Here is a 27621-nt window from a genome sequence, read left to right as displayed (position 1 = left end):
AATAAATACGACCTTAAAATGTCTTTCCATGTGTCATCCAATTTCCACTCTACTTGTTGTTGGTTTTCACTTTGGAATGCGTGAACCACCCATGAAATTCGTTTTCTTCTCACTCCTTACGCCTATACCAACTCCTGACTCCTCGTTATCTCTCTTCTTATCTTCTTTTCTAATGATTTCTGGCACCTCTTTATTAGAAATGCGCCGAGTGCCAAAATGAAACAGGCGAAAGCTACTATGCCTAGTACTTCGGAAACGGAGAACCCATTGCTAGCTGAAACTCCACCACTGTTCCCGGCTTGGCTTATGATTACTTCTTCTTTACTCTCTGTGGATCCCATGTTGGAAGATGTCAAATGCAACTCGTCTCTATTTCTCAGTATCTACCCGTTAATAACATACGTGGTAATCCTGGAATCATCCTGGCAGGATCGCCATGTAATAAACTCACTTCAGGTTCATTTATAAGGAACGGAATGAAACGACTTCGTAGAAAAACTTCCTCTATTCAGAATAACTCAAATTGATCTACCTTGTTTCAATTACATGATCCTCGTCGTAATCCTTCCCTATCTCAATGTTACATAATGTTTTAATAACATAAGATCGGCATACATCGAAAAGAGCTGTCCTGGCACGTATTAGGTGTTCTAATTAGAATATTGTTTATTTCTCAATTTGTTATTGTTCCACATTATTTGCTATACCAGTACATAGTGTTTGTTTATCGTTTATTGATTAAGAGTTTGTTTATTTATACCTGATTGATATAGTGATGCATTTGTGAAACGGAAATTGAGGTATTTTCTTCCTTTCACGATTGCTGATTGACACTGATGCGCCTACGCCTGAGCTCACGCGACGCAAACGAGTTTGTCATACCATCCGATACTAGTATTTACGATTTCACCTACTCAATTTTCGTGGTAGTTTTACTCGACGTATTGTAGTTTTTTTGAGCGTCGTTACTACCGTAATTTATGGCTGATTGAATTCGTGGTTATATACACCGCGCTCGTGTATTGACATTTGAACATCGCGTAGTAGTGTGAATATTGCATTGTTGTCTTAGAAGCGTTGTTGGTTAATCCATGTAAGTTAGGATTACTGAATAAATCATATTGGGGATCTTTATCTTTTATTTCCAATATTAATTGGTAAGTTATTGATATTGTGAGTTACTTAGGGTATCTGGAGGATTAAATTTACCTGGCGCCCATTAAGATCTATTTGAAATTTGCTAAGTTGTTTAACCCACTCCCGTCTCCACTGTTTAGCTTAGCCGCGGATACCCATCTGTCTCATTTGTTACCGACAGATGATTTAGTCTCCTCTTGTGGTTTGTGAGGTGACAGAAGACATCCAAATGATAGCTTATATAAGGAGGCTAGTTTATTCAATATCAGAAAATTATACACCTATCACTGTGAACTATAGACGTTGTACTCGCCTCTCACATATCTGACACACATATACGACACCCGAGCCAAATCCGAGAGAACAATAAGTGTTCCTTCTTGTAAAAACGTATATATCCAAAGGTTTGTTACTTACTTTGGACCGAAACTTGTCAATCAAGTTCCCTTCGAATTAAGAAATATAAAAAAAATAATGAACGCAAGAAAACAATTAGATCCTTCATTGATCAAAACTTTGATTTCTTAAAAGAAATATTTGAACCAACTCTGATTATTTTTTAATCTATCTCACACCTGCCTCCTCTTCGCCTTATTGTCTGATTCAATACTTCTTCAGGTTGATCATTGCTTTCTATTTTTTGTTATTATTATAATATAATATATATGTTTATAAATTTTTATTTGTTACCGAAAGGAATGAATAGTTTTTTTTCTCACATTCATGGTTGTGTTCAGATCTGGAAAAATACGCAACACAAGCTTTGCTTAGGCGTTTCCCAAGAGCTGAACATATGTTGAAGGATGTATTGAATGCGAATTAGTGAATATTTTTATAAAAATTATCTTAGGTGAAGTTTGAGTAGAATAGATAGAGATGAAGACAAAACTACACATACAACACAAATCAATCAATCAATCAATTTATTTCATGAAAAGCAATGATTACATTAGAAATTTACAAAGAATAAAGGAAGAAATAAACAAGAACCCTACATAAGATAATTCACTTATCCTAAAGTTATCATGTGCGGTTTCTCGACTGAGTGCTTTTAACATATCATGTTAACATGATAGCTATTAGTGGAAAACTCTACAATGTTCAATGTGTGGTTAGTATATAATGTATATTAAAGTATAAAAGTTATAAAACACATTTCACATAATGAATATTAGCAATAAATTTAACATATATAAAGTATGGTTAGTAAGTATAATTCAGAATTCACATCAAAATTGTTTTCTTTTAATATATTTAGAGACAAAATTGTACATATATACATTGATATTGGTAATTCAGTCAATTCATTATTCCCAGAATTGAAGAACTAGATGATACATGTGTAGACATATATATACACAAATACTTATATATTTCCTGTTGTGATTGGTGGGAATTTATCATATCAATAAGATCGTGTATTTTCATTCGATCTACGCCCTTGATGTATTTCTTTAGACTTTTTTTTAATATATAAAAAGGAGATTGTCTGAGTTCTGAACTCAAGGTGTTGAAAAGTCTTAGTCCAAGGTAAGAGTGGAATCTTTGCCCAATAGTTTTATATAATATAGGTATAACTGAGTTTTTGTTTACGTTTGCTCTTGTATGATAGGAATGCGATACTAAAATTAGCCTATCTTTATTTTTGTATTGATGTATCAAAATTTTATGAAAGAATAGCTGTCTGATATCAAAAAATTTTGTTTCTTCATATAGGAGATTTGTGGAGTAATATCGATCTTTTTTTTGAATATTATCTTGATCAACATATTTTGTAAAGTTTGTTAATTTATTTAAATTTGTGCTAGCTACACCTCCCCTGCCTATTATGCCATACGAGAGCCTAGATTCAACGATTGCATAATAAGTTGTGATCAATTCAGGCATATCAAGCATCTTTGATGATACTCTTAATTTGTATATTAATTTTCTGAGGGAATTTGTTACGTTGTCGACATGTATATTCCATCTTAAGTGTCTGTCAACAGTGACACCAAGGTATTTGATTTGGTCGGTTGCGCTAATTTGGAAAGAAGTTCCGTGATTGTTGAAGGATAACTTTTCATAATTGGACAAGTTGGAAGCATAACAGCTCAGCGGTAGGAACATAGATTTTTCAAAATTGATGGTGAGTAGTTTGTGATTGAACCAATCTATCAGCTGGCTGAAATCTTCTTCAACGATATGTTTCAAGTTGTCCCAAGAATCTGCGCTATAAAAGATAGCCGTATCGTCAGCATAGCTGATGATTTTTCCACATGTTTGCAAGGTGAGCAAGCTGTTTATATGAATCACGAAGAGGATTGGCCCTAGAACTGTTCCTTGTGGAACTCCGCAAAGTACAGTTCTTCCTTCACTTATACATCCGTTTATAGTCACGAATTGTTTTCTTGGGTCCAAATAAGATTGAAAAAATTTAAATATCACATGTATTATTGTATTGTAGTATCACATGTGATATTGAAAAATCAAAAATCGTTTGAATTTTCACAACAAAAATACAAAAAACTAGTGCAAAATTCGGATTATCTATCAAGTGTGGATACCAGACACCACTATACCCACACCCCATCAGCCTTCTAGTCCTGATGGGGTGCCCGTCAACGTAATTGAAAAGTGCCCCAATAAACTAGCACCAGTGTTTTGCACGGTTTTTAAACTATCTTTCAAAAAAAAAGTTTTTCCTTCGTGTTGGAATATTGCTTTTGTTCAGCGTATTCCCAAAAAGGCCAAGGAGAACCTTCCAAATAACTTTGCTATCAGTGACATAGAAAATCATGGAGGAAGCCGTGAACCACCATATCCTTGAATATTTGAAAAACTTCAACATCTTGAACGATCATCAACATGGCTTTCGAAAACAAGGATCCACAGGAGTCCTTCTATTGTATGTCACCCATATTTGGAATAACGCAATAGAGAAAGATGAAGAGTCAAGAGCTGTTGCGCTTGATATTTCAAAAGCCTTTGACCGTGCATGGTATGAGGGTTTACTGGCCAAACTTCGATGCTATGGCTTGTCGAATCACTTTTGTGTATGGCTCTGCAGCTTCCTGAAAAAACGTTCCCTGCACGTGGCCGTCGATGGATATCACTTGACTACTTTTATCATCAACGCTGATGTTTCCCAGGGATATATATATTGTCTCCAACCCTCTTTTCATTGCACATCAACGACTTATTGGAAAAAGCCAAGAATCCAATATATTGCTTTGCTGACGACAGCACACACGTCATTCTATTTGGATCTCTGCACATCGACTGCGGGTACACAATTTCACTGACAGCAGGATGTTGCATATCATAATGAAGATTTAGAGGTGATTTCCAGTTGGAGTGAAAGTCCCCAGGTTTAATTCATTGCCACGAAAACCCGGGCATTGGTTGTCTCCAGAAGATGAATGTCTCCGAATCGGATATAATGATGTCATGACAGACAATTCCGCTTTCTGCTTCGATAAGTTTGTTGGGTGTTGAAATGGAAATGTATTGACACAATTATGTCGGTGGAATTGCAAAGGCTACTTCTCAATCTTCAGCAACTTCTGATGTTCAAGTGTTCAAGTGAATTGGCACATTTGATTCTTCCAAGAGCGGTACATATCAAAATACGCGACAGACTGTGGCTGCTCATCGTTTTGAGGTTCAACTCAGTACATTTCGAACTTCACTGTTTGAGAACTTTTTTATTTCAAGAATGGTGTTTATGCGAAATAATCTTCCTGAGAATGTTTTTCCACATGAATGTAATCTCCAGCGATTCAAATCTAATGTGGAACGCTACTTCCGCACAGGCACCGCTCTGTGAACACCTTGAGGATTTTCCTGTAGTGCTCGTATTTTCTCCTCAAAAATAATTCTATTATTGAGGTTAACTTCAATTTGAGAAGCTAAAATTTAATGTATTCAACAAATAATTGGTGGGAGTTGAAAAGAGCCACTTTGTTATATGTTTTTGAAGTGTTTCAGGAAATTGATAGTTTTTATGTTGATGGAAATTTTATTGTATAGCTTTAGCCCAAGATAGGTGGAACCATCTTTGCTCTTTGGACCTTTTATCTTCAGTAATAGCAACAGATCTCATTTTATGCCTTATATCATATTGATGAACGATATGTAGGTACAAATTCACTTTCATTTTTGAAGATTTCATTGAGTATCATTTCCGCATATAACGAATTGATACTTAATACAGCTGATCCACGAAATAATTCATTGAAGGGATACGTTTTTGATTTTTTTTAGATGGCTTTCAGTAATCACTTCTGTATTCATTTTAACTTATCCATGAACGTTAAACCTGCTGACCCCAAAGCTATAAGGCCATATTATGTCAAGTATGATTCCACAAGAGCAAAATATAAAATTTCAGGGTATTTTTCATTCAGGAACTTGTCGAGGTTCCCATCCATCCAATCTATTTCGTTAACTATTTTTATGTTCTGTTCAATCATCAACTATTGCTAGGGACCTATGAGTTATTTCCGAAACCAAAATCGCTGAAAGGGTAATTTCTTATTCAAACTTCTAGAACGAGGCTGTTTTTGATGAGATTACTTTCATTTTCATTTATTTCTTGATTGAAAAATGATCCAAGCCAAGTTTAGGGCACAATAATAGTCATACTTGAAATGGGGTCTGGGATCTCCCATTCCATTTATACGTCTGTGAAACCAGAAGAAAAACACAAAACTCAAATAATCGCAGACTGATGGCAAAATATTTGTAGATAGTAAACAAAATTGGATACTACTAAAAACGTATTTGAAAAACTTTCCAGTGTATCACACAAAAGACACTGACATTCAAATAGTAGTGGTGGTTGATATTGCAATTTCATCACAGAATAAATATATGAGATTTCGAAATGAACAAACTATAAAATTAATATGATAAATTTAATTTTGAGGCAAGCTCAGAAGTGAACAGAGAGCTGAGCCAATCTGCATTGAATTATTAATGGCTTATTCCAAACTTTCCCAATTCATGTTTACGTAACTGAAGGGTATTTCAGTTTTGACAGAGCTTGCCTTGGAGTTGAATATAATACTTATAATAATGGAAAGTCATAAATAAAAATATTAGAAATCACTTATTTATGAATATTTGAATGTGACTTACCTTATTGTCCTTCTGCCATGAACACGAACCACGTTTATTGAATACTTTACAGACTAATAATGCATCCTGGCCAGGATTAACCTCTGTATAGGTAGGCTGTTGTTCAAACCTTTGGACAGCTCGATTTTCTGAAAAAAAAAACAGTTGTGAGCACAAGTGTTTGGGAGCTACAAAATGTGTAGTAGTGACACCCAACATGTTCAATACTTGTTTTTTGAAGCTTTTGAAGGAGAATTATCTAAAATCTGTTATTTCATTTACGATACAGATACAGTGTTATTCAGAAAAACCTTGATTTCTCAAAATTTTCAGATATTCTGAATAATAAGCTGATGGAAGTTCATCTGTTGTATTTTTTTCAATGAAGAATGGAGGTAAGTCGAAATAAAAAAGCAATAAGGAGGGCTGTTAATCAAAACGTCACAAAATCCAACATCACCAATAAGACTTTCGGATACTAAGATCAACAGGCGACCTTCCATCATATGTCACCCATTAATAAAGCAATCGAGGATTATAGAGAATTGGCTTTCGACCATACATGGTATGAGGGTTTGCTGGCCAAACTTCGATGCTATGGCTTGTCAGATCAATTTTCTGTATGGCTCTCCAGCTTCCCCAAGGAACTATCCCTGCAAGTGGTCGTCGATCGTTATCTCTCGAATATTGTATATCAACGACTCATTAAAAGGAAACAGGGATCCAATATATTGCTTTGCTGACGACAGCACATTCGTCTCGTCAATCGATTTGGATTCCAGGACATCGGCCAAAGATGCATATCTTCACCAGCAGCAGAAGGATGTAGAAGTGATTTCAAATTGGGGTGAAAGTAACCAGGTTCAATTCAAAGCCACAAAAACCCAGGCATCGTTATCCTCCAAAGTGTTTAATGTCTCCGAACTGAATATAATAATGTCAGGACAGACAATTTTGCTTTCTGCTTCGGTAAGTTTGTTGTTGGTTAAAATGGATATATGTCTCGGCACAATCATATCGCTGGAAATGCAAAGGCTACTTCTCAAAAGCTCAAAACACTGTTACAACTTTTGATACTTTATAAAGCTTAGATAAGACCTTCTTTGGAGTATTGTTCTCATGTATAGAGCTCCGAGCCCGAGCATACCCTGAAGCAGCTGGATTCCATCCAGAAATGAGTCATCTGCCTGATTGGTGACCCAAACATCACTTGCAACCTTAATGGTCTGAAACATCGAAGAAAAATTGGTGATTAGTCTCCCTACTGAACATACTTTCACAGAAAATGTTCAAGTGACTGTGCGACAGACTGTGGCTGCTCGCCGTTTTGAGTTTCAACTCAGTACATCTCGAACATTACTGTTTTTGAACTCTTACATTTGGAGAACTCCGTTTATGTGGAATAAACTTCCTGAGAAAGTTTTCTCATATGGATTCGATGTCCAGCTATTCGAATCGAATGTGATCACTACTATCCTTGAAAAACTATCGAATGTTTTCAGAATGAAGTGGTAACAGTTTCAAATTTTTTTGCAGGGCACTTCAGCGATATTTCTTGATGCTTTTGGGAATATGGAAATAAACGGATTCTGTTATGGATAAAAAAATCAAGAATGAATAATTTGAAATCCTGCAAGAGAACCCTTGCAGGATTGAATGCGGTGAAAATTATTTTTAATGAATCAGAAAAAAAGAAAAGGGTTTTCTTCACTGTATAGCGATAGAGAATCATGAAAATCAGTTTCAATCGACTATTCTCGTGATTTCATAAGAGAAAATGAAGATGATCGCAAACTTCTGATGAATATTTGTGAAATAGTTTGTAGATGCCTCATGATGTTAACATTTCCAAAATTTCAGTTCTATACTCATGAGAAAAAATATCTGATTGTTGAACTCCTCATATACAATCTTCAAATATTTACATAATCCATAATAATACCATTATATATTACTCATAGAACCTTCGGACTTCCATTGTCTAATATAATATAAATTGATTTGAAAACCCTGAAAACAACAAAAATTGAAAAGGTTAACCAAAATAACAATTTTATCAAACAAAAAACTGAAATAACAATTACCCGTCTTCAGGTTATCACCCGAAGACGATTGTGGATACTAACAATCGAAACGTCGTGACATAACTTGGTTTGAAATCTTTCCATTTTTATTTCCCATTTTTTGTTAATAATATTTTTTAATTTTAATTTTTTATTTTTCAGCTTTTTATTAATTTTTCCATTTTTTTTATTTGTTCTTTATATCACATTTTTTGTTAATAATATTTTTTGCTTTTCATTTTTTATTTTTCAGCTTTTTATTAATTTTTCCATTTTTTTATTTGTTTGGTTGTTGCTTGTATGTTATTTCTTTGTAATTTCAGTTTTTTGTTTAATGAAATTGTTATTTTCGGTTAATCTTTTTGATTTTTTTCAAGGTTTTCAAATCAATTTATATTATATTAGACAATGGAAGTCCGAACTGATGAAGTACACCACAAAACATTGTCAACCCCCTTCAAACATTACTCGTAGAGTTGCAATGAAACGAAAAGTTCGAAACACGAAAAGGCACACTATATTTGAAACACACTTCTTTCAGAAGTGCCAGAAATAGAATGTTGCTTTTTCGCCAAAAATATGGTTGCGCGTTAAAAAGAGATAATATCTATCATTTTGCTGAATATGTAGGTGTAGAATCTTTCGTAGAAAGTAAGATTTTAGATGCCTCCAGTCGTAGAATAGAATAGTTAGCTCTTCATAAGGAAACTAACTAACTATTATGTTTTTATTTCGTAAATCACCATGAATTGATATTTCCAAGTGGTTTATAGACCCAGAATTATCATTTTCAGATTTTGTTCACGTGAAAATATAACTTGGAGAACACTTTCAGTAGTTTTTGGAGGGAACGTAATTGAACACAGATATTTTGTATTTTTCTGAACAAAAATCTTTTTTCGAGCAAACACTCCCAGTTTCAGGACATACTGTATAATGTATACATTTGTTCACATGAAATGGCATTTACGGATAAACAATCCCGAAATTTTTCAAGGAAAATTTGTTTTGAAAATCTTGCTCGTTTTTGAAAACTTTCTCACGGAATAACTTTCATAATTCAAAATAGCCACTATTAGCGTTATTGATAGGATTCACAGATATCCACCATCATATTTATTTTTTCGCCATTTTGTGCAGAGTTTTTTCTGACTTCAGTCTTCTACCTGGAATGATTGAATTTCATATCACGGAAAGTTAACTTCATAAACATTTGAAAAGCTATCCGATTATATCTGTTAATGAAAACAAAATCTTTGAAAGAAACACGTAATCCTGAAATCTCTCGAATGCTCTGTTTTGTTAAAATCTTCACTTCGCCAGTGAAAAATTCCATTTTCAATGTATTTTCAACCCAATAGCGCCATTTTATAATAAGCGTTCCGTGGTTTGAATATCAATGAACTTCCTTGTTGTTTCAGATTTAAATGGAACAACCATGAACATAAGGATTTCAGTAAGTGTAAAAAAAGTTATATTTTATGAGGAGAGCACATTGGAGACTAATCGATTGAGGTGAATTTTTGTTGGGGTTAATAATTTTTACGTTGTAATATGTATTATGTTATTAAATCCCTATTCGAAAATTGATATTTTCTGAAAAAAGCAAGCAAAATATTGAAAAATGAATGCAACAGTGGTTATAATCATCGTGGAACAGTTTGATTATTTATTTATTTATATATTTCATACACTATTCTACAGGATGAACCCAATTACAGCATAGGAAGTAACAGTGGCATTTACAAATATGTACTAACATAATATAATTTGTGAATCTATATTAAAAAAAATTAAAACAGAACTGTCAGTTAGCTAAGAAATGTCTTTTGATTTGTATAATCTGGCAGTTGAATATATCTAGGACATGACTAACAGAATTAGAGGTATCGTACATTGTATAAAGTGGAGATTTTTTCATTATATTTGTACGCGGAGTGTTGAGATAAAATGTGACATTATTCCTAGATGACCGTCTAGGAACCCAAAAATTCAACATATGTAACAGTTGAGAGCAGGTGATGATATTGTTTATGACCTTGAATAAAAAAAGAAATGAATAATATTTACGCCTTACCTCGAGACTACAGAAATTGTGTGTTACAAGCAATTCATAATGGGGTATTCCTACAGTAGGATACGTGTCTTTAAGCTTAAAAGACATATATTTTAGGAAGCGCCTCTGTAGAGCTTCTAGTAGATTTATATGAACCTGATAGTAGGGACTCCATATGACAGATGCATAATCCAGCCTAGATCGATCAAAAGTGAAATAAAGTAATTTCAATGTTGAAGCTTTTTTGAGTCTTTTGTATTTTTAACTAAGAATCCATACATGCGACAAGCTGCTGTTAGAGTAGTGTCAAAATGTTTAATGAAAGAGAGGGATGAATCAAAAGTAACACCTAGATCAGTGAGTGTATCAGGACGCTCCAGAAATTGATTGTTTATGACGTAGTTGTGTAAATTCATATTGGTTTTCAGTGAGTAAGACATTACATTACATTTGGATATGTTGAGAGATAGATTATTCTTTCGACAGATGTGATGTGGTACACCAGATGTGGCTATATATTCGATAGACTTGAGGCCATTGAGTTGGACGTACTGCTTACGGTTGGAAAAATACGATTTGAAGAGGGTAGTTGATTTATTGGATAACCCAGAAGTCGAAAGCTTGTTGAGCAGGATACTATAGTCAGGTCTGTCGAACGCTTTAGAAAAATCAGTGTAGATGACATCAGTCTGAGACTGACAATCAATACCCTCTGCAATACATTGAGTGATTGTTACAAGATTCGTGGTGGTTATAGGAACTCTAACCGGATATTATCACATTCTGCAAATAAATTGTTAGACTGTTGAATGGGTTGATTACGAGGGCACAGTTATTCAGAAATCCAACTGAAAGCAAACAAAAATAATAATTAATTAATAGTGCATTGAAAATATAAATAGGAGCTAGTAATTTTCACTTGATTTTTTCATTAGATGCAGAGTATTATTGAATTGTTTCTAAAATTTTGTCCGTGATTAGATTGCTTCATCACAAACGGTGCGTGAGATGGTGGAAGGAATAGGCGTCAGCTCCCATGCGGTTTTTGATGGTTCGAAACGTTTCGGAACGATGAAAAAGCTCTAAAAGTGGGTGACCCACGATTTGAACGAACGACAGAATTCACCACGTTTCTTTGCTTTGGCGCAACAAAAACGATCCTATTTTGGGTCACGTGTGATGAAAAGTGGATCCTCTATGACTACAGAAGACGTTCAGGACTGTGCTTGGATAACGATGAGTGACGCAGGCACTTTCCAAAAGCGAAACCTCACCAAAAAAAGTCCATGGTTACTGTATGATCCGCAACTGGTGTGCTTCACTGCCTGTAACTGAGCCAAATCATCACAGCAGAGGCTTCTGGCCATTGAAGAAGCCCACAAGAAACCCCGAGTCTAATTGAGATTTGTGGACGACACCTTCATGATGGGAATGCAGCACTAGATACCTTCATGAAGCACATCAACAACGTGAGTCCTTCCATCACTTTCACAATGGAGAATTGAATAGCCATTCTCAGACGTATTGGTCAGACGTATTGCAGATGTACAACATCTGTATATCAACACGGGACAGTATCAGAACCAGGGATTCAACTACCATCAATCGACTAAGAGAGGAATCATAAAGACTGTAGTAGACCGTGCTTTCGGGCTCTGTAATACAAAGAAACTGAGCCTCACAAGGAAGAGAAGACACCACAACCAGTACAAGAGAGGATTGTCGTAAAGGGTAAGAAGAATTGGGTCCAACTATAACATCAGAACTACGATTCCAAGAATTGCATTTACCGGATATCCTGCGAGTGCGGAGAATCATACATCGGTGAAACTAGGAGGCCATTGAAAGTTCGCATTACTGAACACAAGAAACACACACAGCGAGAAGAAACCAGCAAATCCGGAATAGCAGAGCATGCTTGGACTCATCAACATAACATCAAGTGGTCTTAAGCTGAAATCATCCACAAGGAGGAACACTGGTTAAGGTGAAATTTCAAAAAAACCGCATATATGTTGTCCAACAACACATTTAGCCATGCTAGCGTAGATATACGTAACATACGGAAACCTATAATCAAGCGGAAGTCGACTAACCCACGCCTAACGGTCAGCTCTACCTCAAGCCGATGAAGCAGAAGTCCAGTTATCATCCGAAGACAATTGTGGATACTAACAACCGAAACGTCGTGAAGTAACCTGGCTTGAAATCTTTCAATTTCAATCTTCATTTATTGTTGATAATTTTTTTTCAATTGTCAATTTTTTGAATGTGGCTTGTATTTTATTTCATTGTAATTTCAATTTTTTGCTTGATATAATTTTTTTTTCAGCTAGTCGTTTCAATTTCCATAGATTTTGCAAGGATTTGAAATCAATTCATATCATAGTAGACAAAGGAAGTCCGAACAAATGAAATGCAGAATGAGTACGATCGTGCTCCATCAACCAAGTATTGCCCTCACTTATAACAACTCTCAGAAGTTTGTACTGAGCTAAAGATTAATGAGGTCTTACCTTCTTACGTGTGGATTTCTAGCACATTCCTACTCGAATAGGAATATAGTTTTGCAAAGGATATTCGGAAATTTTATGTATGTTTGAAGGTGATTGACAATGTTTTGTGATGAATTTCACTAGTTCGGACTTCCATTGTCTATTATATAAAATGATTTGAAATCCCTGAAACAAGTAAAAAAGAATAATTAAAAAGAATAGTTGAAAATAACAATTATATTAAGCAACAATAAACCTGAAATGAAATGATAGTGAAATAACCTACAAGTAAAAATATAATAATTGAATAAATAAAAATTGAAGGAATGCAAAAAAAAATAATAAAAAGTAAAAAGTGTAGTAACGTGACTTGGAATCTCTACACTGAATATCTACCATCCATACATACAATTTCCTTTCGATTTCGTAGATAACTCCCTATCAACTCAACGATATGTTTACCGAATCCAAAGTATGAAATTTTCTTACAGAAAAGTGTTTGATCCACTGCATCAAATGGCTTACTGTAATCAAGTAGAACCATGAGAAACAGTTCATTTTTATCATATTAATTGGATACATCCTCTTTCATAGAATCAAGAGCAGTAGTAGTGCTGTGGGATTTTTTGAAACCTGACTAGACAGCACTGATGATGTTATTACAATACACAAATAAAGCAATCTGATCTTCGAGGATAAACTCGAATGCTTCAGAGAGAAAAGGCAATATACTGATAGGCCTCAGGTATGATAGTTCTGTTGGATTATCACATTTCGGTAACGGTATAACAATGGCTCATTTCGATCAAGTGACAAAAACAACACCGAAATCATACCTCAGTCACCGTATTCACCAGATTTGGCCCCCTGCGTTTTTTCCCTTTCCAAGATTCAGGAAACCCATGAAAGTACGGCGTTTTGAAACGATTGAGGAGATGAAAACCGAATCGCGTAGAAGTCTCAAGGTCATACCAAAAAGTCCATATCAGAACTGCTTCGAAAATTGAAAGAGTATATTAAATCTGATGGGGAGTACTTTGGAGAAGACAGATTAGGAGTTGATGAATTATTATAAAAAAAATAGATAAATGAAAGTTCGCCTTATTTTTTGAACAATGTAATAGTTAGCCCAATGGAAATGGAACAACAGTAGACAGCTTCGTTTATCAAACAGATTTTCTAGTTTCTCAACAAATTTGTGAATCACAAATTAGTTTGCGAACCTCCCGCAATCAGATGTTCTTCTCAAATGGTAATTTCGCAATCTTTGTTGTTAGACACGCGAAAGTTTTGCCGACGATAATGCTGTTTGCACTTCCTCTAATCCTTCTTACATCGGAGTGTAAAGCTCTTTGAATCGTTTTCATGTGTCTCAAATTCCATGGAAGTTTACGGAGATGAAGCCTTTTGTTTTTCTTTGATGAGCCCTCCCGAACCATGCTCCTGCATCAAATTTCGAACTTACAAACCATCTTCGTGAGATTTGATGTTGATTTTATACTGGAATATATTTTCATGGGGAGCAGCCACGGCAGTGTAATTTATTCACCTTTCCGTTATATACCGGGGTGATTTTATGCAAAAGCGAATTAAATGATTGGAACGAGAAAATAACTTTTTAAAAAGAATTTATTTTACAAACTAGAGACGACTGTCTCTTACGAGAGCTACAAACAGAATGATTATTAATATAATGTTAACTGGATGCTAACTGCATGTCGAGATAAGGGATTCCTGGAATATCTCTTACTCAGCTGAATCTCTGTGTGAATGGCCGTGTCGTGGGAACTATGACCACGTAACTCCTCCCTCCTTAGGCCGAAAAAATAATGGAATTATTTTGGCGGCTTGGCACCATATCTTCGTCATTGGAATTTTCTTCTTTTTGGGGTGTTTTGAAGCAACAACATCCCAGTATACGGGTTTTAATCCAATTTTTCTTAAAAGCTGCCAATATTAGGACAATTATTAGGATAGTAACTCCTGCAAAGACACCAAAAATGGTAGTGTTATTTTCGGAGTTGTTAAATTTGTGGATTGGTTTCAATCGGTCCACTATATTGTTGATTTCGTAGAGTTCTTCAAAATTTAGTCTCGAGAAATTTTGTGTTTCATATATTGTTGACTTCTCGATATTTTTCATTTCAATTTTAGGTAAGATCAGTGGCTTGCCTGTTCCTATTTTCACGTTGTTGGTGAAAATCTTGTTTCTCACTTCAATTTGGCAATTTTTCGGGATCTTGACTAGGGTGGGCGCTTTTATTTCCAAATATTGATCGGTTTTACACTTGGAAAATATTCTTTCGCTCTGTATCGGAATTACCAGGATTTCTTCTTGAGTGATTTGTTCGATAATCGACTCTGCCACATTGATTGGAAGAGGCTGACAATTATCGGCGACTTTGCCTTCGATCAGGTGGGATGTGCATTGGTCTTCGGAAAAGTAATCTTCTGGACAATAATACGTTTTCTCTAATACTGGGCATGGACTGTCTTCGAACTGGATATTGTGGTTTGCTCGTGCCAAATATGGGTATTTTGGGATGAAAATACTGTTATTTTGGATGATAGGATAAAGGTGGAAAAATGTAAGAACTTCGTTTCCGACAATAGGAACGTGTATTGCGAAAATTATTCTGTCGTTTGAAAAAGTTACTTGTGCATCGAAAAATTGATAATATGTCAACATACTTTCAAATTTCGGGATTTTTGAATCAGAGTAGATGTTGCTTAAATAATTTATTATTTCTTTCAGTTCAGAACTAGGTATTATTGAATTGTGTAAGGTATTTAACTTTGCAAATGTGATAGCATCTTCTAGATTATCGATAAAAGTAATCATATTTTGACAGTCAAGGGTTATTTGTGAGACAATTCCTTGAAAACTAATGTAATTCGTCAGGTCGCCAATGGTTTTTTGAACTGCAACTTGAAATGTTTTTAGACTGTTTTCTAATTTTTCTTGATTTGAATTCAAAATTTGGATAGTTTTATTATAGTGATTGATTAATTTTTTGGAGAGAGAGATTTGCATGTTTACCTCATTAATCATATTTTCTTGGTTACGTTCTAATATAGCGATACTTTCGTCGTATCGTTTACCATCATCAGCATCAAGAGTACCGAATAACCAATTTTCGATTTTTCCAATAACATTTATCATACCTCTTTTAATACGGATATGGGGTTGGAGGTTTTCTAATTTCTTTTTTGTCATTTCAATAAGATACTCGGTTCTAACTAGCAGGCTGTATGCTAATCCATGATAGGAAATTGGGTTATTAATTGTTCCCTTATCAAAATTATTTTTGATTATTTGGAAGTAGTCGTCTAGTTTGTTTAATTGTTTTATTATAGAGCTAAGTTCTATGTAATATAAAAATGTATGTTTGCTGTATATAATTCTTGCATTTCCCAGCTGTATGGGAAGGATGGGGTTGGTTATAGGGGTTATTTGAATATCGTCACTTTGGACTCGGAGCACGTGAAGTAGAAGGTATAGCGGTATCAACACGTGTATCTTCATGTTCTTTTACTCCCTGTAACAAAAGTTTTTTTGAAATTTTTGGTTTTCTGGCTATTGTTTTATGGTAGGTGCCTTTATTTGTATTAAGTTTTATATCGGTCTCTTCAATAATTTCAGTTTTCTTAAATTTCGGTCGATCTTTATTTCGCGCCTTTGTTCTAATATACGCAACTTGTTGATTTGCAAACTCTGGGGGTTCATTTCGTTGGGTATTTCTGTTTTCAATGACTTTTTCTTTAGTAATTTGGTTGGAATTTTGAATAGATTGATACAGTTTTTTGACATTTTCTTTGTGTTTTTGAACATAATCGGAAACAATTATACGATCATTTAAATCAAATGGGTCTGTGTTATTAATATGACCTTTAATCACTTCGAAAGGTGTAAATTTGGTAACAATATGTATTGAATTATTATAGCCAAGGACAGCTCTTTTCATCAGCTGTTCAGGTGTGAACGATTTTCCTTCTTCCTTTAAGCATCGATAATGCTCAATCAGTGTTGAATGAAATCTTTCAACTGGTGAATTAGAATTACTGTTTTTTGAAGTTGTGTAATGCAACTCAATGTTATAAATTTTACAAAAATTTTCTAGATCTTTATTTTTGAATTCGGTGCCTGAATCAGCGGTTATTTTGAGTGGTAAACCGTGATGGGTAATAAAATTGAGTAGATTTTCGACTACTAAAACTCCGGTTAAGGATTTTAATGGATATGCCTGACCGTATCGTGAAAATGTGTCGATAATTGTTGAAAAAGTTTCGTTTGAAATTTTGAATGTATCTATGTGAACATGCTCAAAAGGCTTAGAAGTTGTAGGTGTTAGGTTGAATTTAATTACAGGAGGATTCCGATCGTATTTATTTTTCTGACATGTTTCGCAATTATTAATATAATTTTGTATGTCTTCTGCCATTTTTGGCCAAAAAAATCGTGAACTGAGGGATGTTTTCATTTCATTTATACCTCTATGGCATGTTTTCTTAACGTGATAGCATTTAAGTTTCTCTTTCTGTTCTTTCGATGTTTCTACATCCTCTAAGAATGTTGGACAATGAACAATTTTGAATGAAGAATTTTTGAGTAAATTTTGGATTGTTGTATTGAATATTTGTGAGACTGCTGGATTTTTAAAATGGAAGGCAAATGTTTGTTTTGGATCGATATATTCTTTAATAAGTTTAACAATATTCTCGCTCAGATTTTTAGAGGGTATGGTAATATAAGATCGCAAATTCTCGAATACCTTTTCTATTCTACATTTAAGTTTTTCTATGTCACCAATAGCTACAATTATTTGATTTTTATATGTATTAACTGGTCTTTCTGAAATGGGAATTTGAAAGACGGGGTCTTCGAGAGAAGTGTGAACGGTTTGTGAATCCGATGTTTTTTCGATTTTGTTTAATTTTGGGGGAACAATTTGAATATCAGATAATATGTTGATTTGTTTTTTCGGTTCTTGCGGTTCCAGGACTTCATTGAGAACGTCGTTGTCTAAGACTGGAATATTGTCGTTATTCAAATAGATGTCGATAAGTTCGTTTATGTCTCCAGGATTATTTTGAACTGAAAGTGTTTCGATAGCATTGAAGTCATTTGTATGAGGATTTCTGGAAAGAGCATCCGCTGCTTGGTTGCATTTTCCTTTCTTATATTTCACAACATAGTCGAATTCCTCTAATTTCAAACGCCATCGCACAAGTCTTGAATTAGGTTCCTTTAGTGAGAAAAGCCACTGAAGGGGTTTGTGGTCTGAATAAATTGTAAACTTTCTGCCAAAAAGGTATGGTCTGAAATATTTGCAGCTCCATACAATCGAAAGAAGTTCTTTTTCGATAGTTGAGTAATTAATTTCAGGTGGGTCAAGTGTTCGAGAAGCGTAACAAATTGGGTGTCCATTTTGTGACAAAATGGCGCCAAGGGCGTAATTTGAAGCATCAGTTGTGACTTCAAAGGGTTTTTCAAAATCGGGGTATGCGAGAACCGGTTCTGAAGTCAATACCGATTTACAAGTATTGAAACATTCGATAAATTCTTTAGTGTGTTCAACTTTTGCGTTCTTTTTAAGACAACTTGTGAGAGGTTTTGTTAGTTTTGCGAAGTTGTTTATAAATTTTCGATAGTATCCCAATAGTCCTAGGAATGACTTTATTTCTCGTTGTGTTTTTGGGATTGGAAAATTTTGAACAGCTCTGATTTTCTTTGGGTTTGGTTTTATGCCTTCGGGCGTAATAACATGACCCAAAAATTCTACCTCTTTTCTGAGAAACTCCGATTTATCTAGTTGGATCTTAAAGTGTGCCTCTCGTAATTTAGAGAAGACCAATTTTAAGTTTTGGATGTGTTCTTGGAGTCCAGTGCTGAAAATAATTATGTCGTCCATGTAAATCATGCATACCTTATTCTGTAGGTCTTTCAGAACCTCGTCTAATACGCGTTGAAGACTTGATGGACCGTTCTTAAGGCCATACGGAAGTCTCAAATACTCGTAGTGTCCGTGTTCTACATTAAAAGCCGTTTTTTGGATTGAATTTTCGGCCATCTCGATTTGATGAAAACTGCTTGCCAAATCGAGAGTGCTAAAGTACTGAGCTCGTCCCAGTTTATCTAAAATGTCGTTTATGTTTGGGAGTGGGTAACGATCACTAATGGTTTTATCATTAAGTTTTCGATAATCGACTACCACTCGCCATTTTGGCTTCCCGGAAGCATCCATCTTTTTTGGAACTATCCAGACTGGGGAAGACCAGGGACTACAGCTTGGTCGTATTATATTTTTTTCGAGCATGTCTTTTATTTGACGCTGAACTTCGCTCTTATGAACGTATGGATACCTGTATGGTCTGGTATGTATGGGTATTTCGTCTGTGGTCTTGATTTCGTGTTTGACCTTGGAGGTGAATGTTAATTTATCTCCAGGTTTCAAAAATATGTCTGAAAATTCTTTACAGAGTTTCAGTATAGCATTTGTTTCTTCCTTGTTCATGTGGTCTGTACGTATCAAATCAGCGATATTAATTTCGGTTGCCAATTTAGGTGAGTCCGTCCCTGTATTTTCGAAAGTTTCGTAAGAATACATTTCGAAAGTAGAGGATTGAAAGCTCTCTACAGGAAGTGGTTGTATCAATTTCACTGATATTGTTCTATCGGTGGGGTTTTGTACTTCCATAAGGGCGAAACCATTTTTTGAAGTTGTCAATATTTGCGGGATGAAAAGATCATTGAGTGTTCCCTCAAAGGTAAGAATTTCACCTTCAGGAACTGTGACAGGCAGATATTTAAGTACTCTTTCTTGTGGGTTGACAGAGAAAGAAAAACTCGTATCTGTAGACTGTCTGAACTTGAAAGGAATTTCAACATGATTTCCTATCAGTCTCTTATTAACAAGGTCTATATTCAGGTGCATATTTATCAAGTCTGTTAATCCTAAAACTCCGTCAAAGTAATCGTGGAAATCAAATAAAATAAAAGTAATTTCATAGTTTGTGTTGAACTCTGGAAAAGCAGGTATCGAGGCTTGGTACCTTACTTTCTGACTTCCTAAAGCCGTTTTGATAATAGTATTTGAGTGATAAATTTTGTTTGGAAATAATTTTTCAATAATAGATGGTTTAATAATCGATCTTGAACTTCCAGTATCGATTAGTAGTTTAATAATTTTATTTTTGTGACTAACTTCGACATAAGGTAATGCATTGTTACAAAATGCATTGATTTCGGCTAAGTATGATCTTCGAATTGGGTTGTTAAATGAAAATTTCCAGTTTCATCACAATCTACGTTGCTTAAGTATTCATTCTGAAAATTTGGTTCGTTTTCTAAATAAACAGCATTTTCTGAAGAGTATGCTTCTTCACTGAGGTTGGGATTATCATAAAATTGTTGATCAGTGTCATTATATTGGGGAAATTCATCGTATTCGTTAGAAAATAATTCCTCAGATATAAAATTGGGTTTTTGACTTGCGTTAAACATTTTTTGAGGGTTTCGGTAATTATTAGTGTTCCTAAAAGTGTTGTTTTGTTGAGAAAAAGGTCTTTGAGACATTTTTGTTGGGTTTCTTGATGTAGTGGACATGGGTTCCGGTTTCGGTAATTGATTAGGTGGAATATTTTTTGGTTTAAAAACATTCCGAGGAGGTCCGAAAACTTCTCGGTTTGTAGGGTATCTTTGCGGTGGTAATTGTCTAGGTTGGATATTAATAGGTTGGCTTGGCCAATTAGGTCTAGTTGAGAATTGTGGATTGAAAAAATGTTCATTTTTTGAAAAATAATTTGGGTTAGAAAAATTTTCGTTTTGAAAATTTTGTCTTTGAGGTTGTATAAATCTAGGGCCATTTTGGTTGACGTTTGGTATGATGGATTGTCTACCGAAAGTATTGAACTTTGGTTTATAATCGTTTAACGAACCATACATTTTTTCAAAATTTTCGAACTCGTTTACGTATGCTATGGCATCTTCCAGTGAGGCTGGCTTTTTGAGATGCATATTATTTCTCAAAATACCAGGACAACCAGCAATGAAAGTACTGAGGGCTACTTTATCATAGTGAGTTGTTTGGTAAAGTTTTTCTTCTGGAGTTAAGTCTGGGTTGTTACTGACTCTTTGAACTACATTACTTTTGATTAATTGAATTCTACTACCGAAAGTCATTAGGTCTTCTCCTCTATGGGGTCGACTTCTAGTTAATTCTTGAACTAAACAGTCCAAATCTCTCCTATCCGAAAAACATTGTTTCAGAGCAGATTTTAAGGCGTCCCAAGTATTAAGTTCGGTTCTGTTACCAACCATATACTCGGCTTTACCTGTCAATTTTCCTTGAATACATTCAAGAACGTGTTCATTAAGTGAAGCATCATTAAACACATTGTACGCGTTAACTATAGCATCGCATCTACTGATAAATTTGTTCAATGTATTGCTATCACCATCAAAAGTTTTTAAATTGTTTATTCTAGATTTGAAAAGGTTCCAATTTATTTGAGTTGGTTGGGGTGGAACTGGTGGAACCATTGTAGGTTGAAAAGTATTATCAAAATTTTCAGTATTATTTGCTGAACTTTCTTGAAATGATAAACTATTCAATCGTGATAAAATATCTTCAATTTCACTCATAAATAAATAATTGTTTTTCTCAATAAATAGTTTCTTAAAATTACTCGTCTCGAATAGACAACAATTTGTTCGCAATGAACGGTACTATATATCTTCGCCGAAGTCCTTATACAGAGGGTTCGTGAAGGCAAGAAGGAAATATTTGGCACTTACTTGTAAGTTCCAGTTCCTTCTCCGTTGATTCCTTGCAGCTTCCCTGGGGCTCTGTCGTCTCCTTGTCCGCTCGTTCTGGGTGGTCCTCGAAGGATTCTTGTTGAATTTGTGCTTAAGGGGTTGAAACTCCACGACGCAAAAAGTTCGTTTTCACGCTGCACAAATCCTACTGACTGCGCCAATTAAATGATTGGAACGAGAAAATAACTTTTTAAAAAGAATTTATTTTACAAACTAGAGACGACTGTCTCTTACGAGAGCTACAAACAGAATGATTATTAATATAATGTTAACTGGATGCTAACTGCATGTCGAGATAAGGGATTCCTGGAATATCTCTTACTCAGCTGAATCTCTGTGTGAATGGCCGTGTCGTGGGAACTATGACCACGTAACTAGCGTCACTGAGAGATTCATTGAATTTCATACTGTTTTCACAGTGATTTTTTAACTGTAATAGGTCGTAAATCCTGTGGAATTCAACTGGAATATTTGTATCGTTAATCCAGAGTACACTGGAATTTTTATTGTGGTGTGGTATTATTGGAAATAACTGTAAGAATGATAACGGGTCCATTTAATACATTTGGTTGGGCTACTAATCGGGGGCATCCCCTGGTGGTGGATAGGGGAACGGCCAAGGAACTGGAAGCCCTGTCCGAGAAGCTAGTGTGGCCTTACGGAAGGGGTCGCCAGACTCCTGGTCAGTGGCAGAAATAAGTAGGGTGAGGGGAACTGTAACCCCCCAAAAGCCTCTGCAAAACATGCCACCGTAGACCAGCCTCCCCAAGCTAAGGTGTAAGAAATTGTGCCGACAGCTGAATGGCCGTAGGGTGATATGCGGTCACTAACGATCCCCTTGGGGAACTTGGCGAAACCTCATTGCAATTAGCCTACCTCTGGTAATGCGGGGCTCTGCCAGAGGTGACCAACTCTTCCCTTGCTACCTCGTGGGAACACACATGAATGAAACAAAAAAAAACAATCACGAAGCTGGACAGAAGTGCTCACCTTAATCTAAGGCAGTGGCTGGGGATGAACAGAAATGCCCACTCCAATATATCGCTTGGAATGAGGCTGGACATAGCAGATCACCTCCAACAGCAAGGGCACTTCCTGACCCGAGCGCCTAAAGCTCCGCCTTGCATAAAGGCAAGGAACCGGCTGCTCCTGCAGGAAAGCTCCCTCACTTGTGCACCTCCACGGAGAAAACCCCAAGAAGGTTGAATAAGTTGGACAACAACAATATTATCGCTGCACCTTCCATAACCTTTGCAGAGGCCAGAGTGAGACACCTCAAGGTTGTCAAAGAGAGTGTGTGTTCGGCGAGTCTTGGCCCACACCTGCCAAAATGAAGGAGATGTCTCATAGTGACCTGTTCACCTTCCTTGAAAGGACAGGATGGACGCTGACCTAGCAAGACAACTCCTCGGGAGGATGTACAATGGGTCACATGTGGCCTGAGTGCTGTGAGTCTACACTCACTCTCCCTACTCTACAGATGACAGATACATGAATAATGAGGAGATAAGGCAGAGGGATTTTCAGTTCATTGACGAAATCATCCTGCACAATTTTCATGCTAGAAAGACCTCACATTGGATCAAGGTAACTTACTGTTAGGATCAGATGGTTAAGTTAACAAGGTGAAGTGAAGGTGTTATGTCACTGCTAGCCTGAACAGGAAAAACGGAGCGAGCTCCTCAAATACTGGGTGTTACCTGTACTGGCGTCGATAGATTGAGGTATTGAACTTGAGATGCACTGTTCAGAACCTTTGATGTGATAGTGAATATTACTGGAGTTTTTTTCCAACACCAAACCGTTATTTTCAACACCCCAACACGTGTTCAAGAGGAAGATCAAACAGTTCAATCTTCCTCTTGAAAATAAACACTTGGTGATTGAAACACGTGTCGAGGTATTGAAAATGACGGTTTGGTGTTGGAATGAAACTCCAGTAATGATCAAGTATTCAACTGACTCAAAATAAAAAAATATATGAATTTGGTCTATAAAATCTACTCTAGAAGAAAGGTAAAGGAAGGTAAAACTACTGTATCAATTTATTAATGATCTATTATGTACTGGCGATTGAAATAGAGTAAAAGTTTGTTATGGGTTCGTTTTTTCCGTCGTTAAACTCCAAAATTGAGAGTTATTATGTGAAGTGATCCGAAACCAATGCATTTTGAGAATAAACTAATGGTGGTAGAAAAAAACATTTTTTCCAATAAGGGTGGTAGTTGAAGAATTGATTTTCACATTTTTGTTGCTGAAAACATATTACTTGGTTAGTTTTGATGCTAGGGGCTTTTTTGATAAACAGTAGTGACGGTTTTTTCAAGTACTTCAACTAATGTTTTAGAATATTTCGCGATAAATGCATTATTTCTCCAAGTTGAAACAGAAGTTAACTGGTTGAAAAATCACACATCTACTCGCGAATAAATTGAAAAGTTTTGATTTTCAGAAAATACGAATTGAACAGAAGTTGTCACAGAAGCCTGATGAAAATGATGATGAAAATAATAATTATTATTATAATAATGTTAGTTCGACACTGAACGGGGTGACCACAACTCTGTCACCGTGTTGGAACCCGTTCACCAAAAAGCTCATATAAAAGCCACAGAGATAACCTCACTTCTGCGGAAACACAAGGATAAGCCAATGCATGGGGTTTTCTTCAATAACATTGAACATCCTGGCTTATCAAAGCGCCTGACTTTCGCTTTCCTCAGGTCGAGTGGGCTGAAGTCGGAAACTGAAGGGTTCATCATGGCTTACCAGGATGGTGTCTGCAAAACCTTAGTATACCGCAATCGCATGATGGGTATTGATGTTCCTGACACAAGGTGCAGGGCCTGCCGCGAGGCGCCCAAAACCCTAATGCACTTGCTATCAGCATGTCCAGCATATGCGGTTTCGGCCTATATCCATCGACATAACGCGGCCATATACGGCACTCTTACGGTATTGACGAGACACCGGTGATGCCCCACGCTCTGTGGGATATTGAATTCGTTGTGGGGAACGAGAAGTGCCGAATTTATTGAAACTATTCGTTTCCCACCCTCAGGCTCATACAAGCTAATAAGCCTGATGTAGTCGTTCTCGACCACCAGAGCAAAACGATATTCGTTGTGGAGTTTTCAGCTCCTGGCGAGACGAATATCGTCAGAAAAGGGGAGGAAAAACGAATAAAATATCGAGATTTTACTTCGAACTCCGCAGACTCTATCCAGATCACTCTGTCAAGATGGTTGTTCTGATTATTGGAGTCCTTGGTGGAATGATGTCTTCTCTACTCTCGAATCTTAAAATCATACCGGCTTGCCGCACTAAGGCAGAAATCTCAGCCGCTCAGATGCAGAAGGCTGTCATTCTTGGCTCACTGCGCTTGCTCAGGGCACATGATTCTCGGACCCAATGATCACTCACCCCACGGTGTATGAAGTGGTCATAGGTTGATAATGCTGGCGAGACCTCCCGAATGTATCGGGGCTTCGGAGGGTAGGGCTTGACCAGCGCACACTACGGTGAAAAAAATAATAATCATAATAATGATAGTAACGATGATAATAATTATGATCATACTTCATTTCTCAATGACATGCCGAAACATGTATAAAATAATTGATTGAGAACTGAAACTAAAAGTGGAACTCTTCCAGGGAGTAAAATACGTATTTCAACAGGTACTTTCTAAGACATCGTTTGTATGATTTCAGTTTTACACATGATTCGATTTCGCCCGGGAGTTTATTTTTCCACATTTGCCCAGTCACAAGTGGTGACCTATATAAAAGATCAGTCCTTAAAAATGACACATGTAAGTCTTCTTACTGTCTTGTATTATTAGTGTGAAATTTCTCATAGGTATAGAAAATTGAATAAAAAAATACAAAAACACACACTACAGATATGAATTCCCCCATGAAAAATTTGGTAATCTGTGGGAGAGTATAGTGTCTTTCTATTCATTTTTCGCGAATTTTGAACAAGTTTGATAGTTCTAAATATAAGCTTCAATTCCTATCTACAAACCTAATGGAGTCTAGACCGCCTTAGGGAGCCTCGTTCATCTTTAATATTCGAAGATTAAGTTATCTTCGTAAGAGGTGATATCGTCGACTTTACTTATTCGAAGTAAGAAGTAATTAGAACCTGAGAAATAAAATTTTCTATATTTTTCACCACTTGTATTTGTAACCAACGTTACTGCAGTTTCGTTCTTCAAAGACAATTTCAAACAGATTATTATAATTGTTTGAAAATGTCCCTATATGATGAAACTGCAATAAAGTTAGTGGTAAAAAACATGGAAAGTTCTCATTTTTCATAAAGTAGATTTATTGCTATTTCCACGATTATAATTCACTAACTGAACCAAGTAACGATTTCTTCAAACAAGCATACTTTCTTTTATGTATTACCGGTAGAGTACAATTCATTACTCTAGTTGGCAACCAAGTAGAACTCACTGATTGATAACCACGAAATATGGTCAGAAGCTGGCATTAATTCGAAATACACTTCGAAAGCTTCAAAGTGAAATGCAGTTGAACGTTCATAAACAAAGCCATAAAACAACTACTCTACAAATTAGTTGACGGTTCCACAACATTCATGTAAACGCTTGAACACAAAACTAGAGTTAATAGCCTAATTATACTCCTATAATAAAACCAACGATCATGCATTCCATTGTAAAACAACTTCCTTGCTATTATATTTGGAAGTTGACTCTAGTTGCATACAGTTGTGAATGCCAGTGTCAACTTCATAACTTTTCAGTTTAAACTTTTCCCGACTAACTGTGTTGACATTACGAATATTTACTCAGAAATTTCAGACAAAAACAGCGGAAGCTCAAGCTAGGAGCTTCTTTTAGTACAGCTTTCTCTCGATTATGTTTGGAAAAACTGTTAGTTCAGTATCCGGCGAGAAAAAATATTCAATTAGTTTCTTCGAAAGATAAATTTTCCAAAAAAAGCAACGAAATAGATTGGGACGGAAAAAAAGTGTTAACGTTGTGATTTTTGCGTATCGCGAAATTGAAAATAGAGAAAGCAGTTTGTTGACTTTCTACTTCGAGAAACAACAATTGGGTTCGAAATAAACGTCGTAAAAAGGTATGTAGATCATGCATAGAAGTTAGTTTCGGATACAAATTGGAAGAATAACCCCTCCCGAAACAACTACTTTCACAAGAACATTGGATCACAACATAAAACTAAATATTATTAGTTTTAACGTTTTAACATCAGAAATATCCATACTGGATTGGCCCAAATGAGTCAACGGTGTATGAATTTTCTCCCCGTATATCAGAGTCGACTAATTTTTTTTCGGCAACCTACGGAAACGTACCCACTTTCCAGAGGCTTTATCATTGGAAATATAGCATTTTTCCGACCTGTTTCGGAAAGGACATTAGGTTAGGATAGATCGAAAGTGACTGTGTCTCTTCAACCCCCCACCGCAATCCGCAAGGGTTTATTGTGGCTCACACACTCGGCCCAATAAACCCATGCACATAACGTGTATGATACATGATTTGAACGGTTGAAGTTTTGTCAAGTAAAATATCATTTGGGACTTTCCATTTGGCATCCAAGACAACTTCCATCAAAGATGAGTTACGATAATTTCTGAAACAAGGTGACAATAAAAAATCATCGGGACCTAATATCTTTAGCTCCGTCGTGCGTGCCTCTAGCTCCTCACATATATTTAAATGAAAGCACAATCACTTGAAAGGTTCAGTAACAAAGAATATCTCCTATGGATATGCATGACGCTAATATTCCCATAATTTCTTGAGTAATTGATAACTATATCATAACCTAAACTGCTCCAAATATTTTTATAAGGACAAAACACAAGCACTTCAGGAGAATCCTTGAAGCGCTCTTTTTTTGGTACCTTGGGAGCTGTCTGACTTGTCCATTTAGTCCAAGTCTCCAG

At 35.8% G+C, this 27621-nt stretch overlaps 1 protein-coding gene and 1 long non-coding RNA gene across 4 annotated transcripts in view; both read right to left on the bottom strand.

Annotated features, from left to right (window-relative positions):
- The window catches only part of LOC111504686 (kin of IRRE-like protein 1), an 833154-nt gene that overhangs the window by 426432 nt on the left and 379101 nt on the right, over positions 1-27621 (bottom strand). For all 3 annotated transcript variants that reach the window (XM_074182261.1, XM_074182260.1, XM_074182262.1), the window contains exon 2: positions 6259-6386. In XM_074182261.1, coding sequence (XP_074038362.1) covers positions 6259-6386 — 128 coding nt within the window. The remainder of the gene's footprint in view (positions 1-6258; positions 6387-27621) is intronic.
- Positions 15192-22020, bottom strand: LOC141485459 (uncharacterized). Its single transcript, XR_012467223.1, has 2 exons — positions 21649-22020; positions 15192-16390 (listed from the first exon to the last, which is right to left on the bottom strand). It is a non-coding gene; the product is annotated as an uncharacterized lncRNA (long non-coding RNA).

This window comes from Leptinotarsa decemlineata, unplaced genomic scaffold (assembly GCF_025532065.1).
Source record: "Leptinotarsa decemlineata unplaced genomic scaffold, Ldec_3_MD MMD2_tig00026328_RagTag_RagTag, whole genome shotgun sequence".
Taxonomy (NCBI): Eukaryota; Metazoa; Arthropoda; class Insecta; order Coleoptera; family Chrysomelidae; genus Leptinotarsa; species Leptinotarsa decemlineata.
The sequence above is the reverse complement of the archived record's forward strand: the minus strand, read 5'-3'. Positions and strand labels throughout refer to the sequence as shown.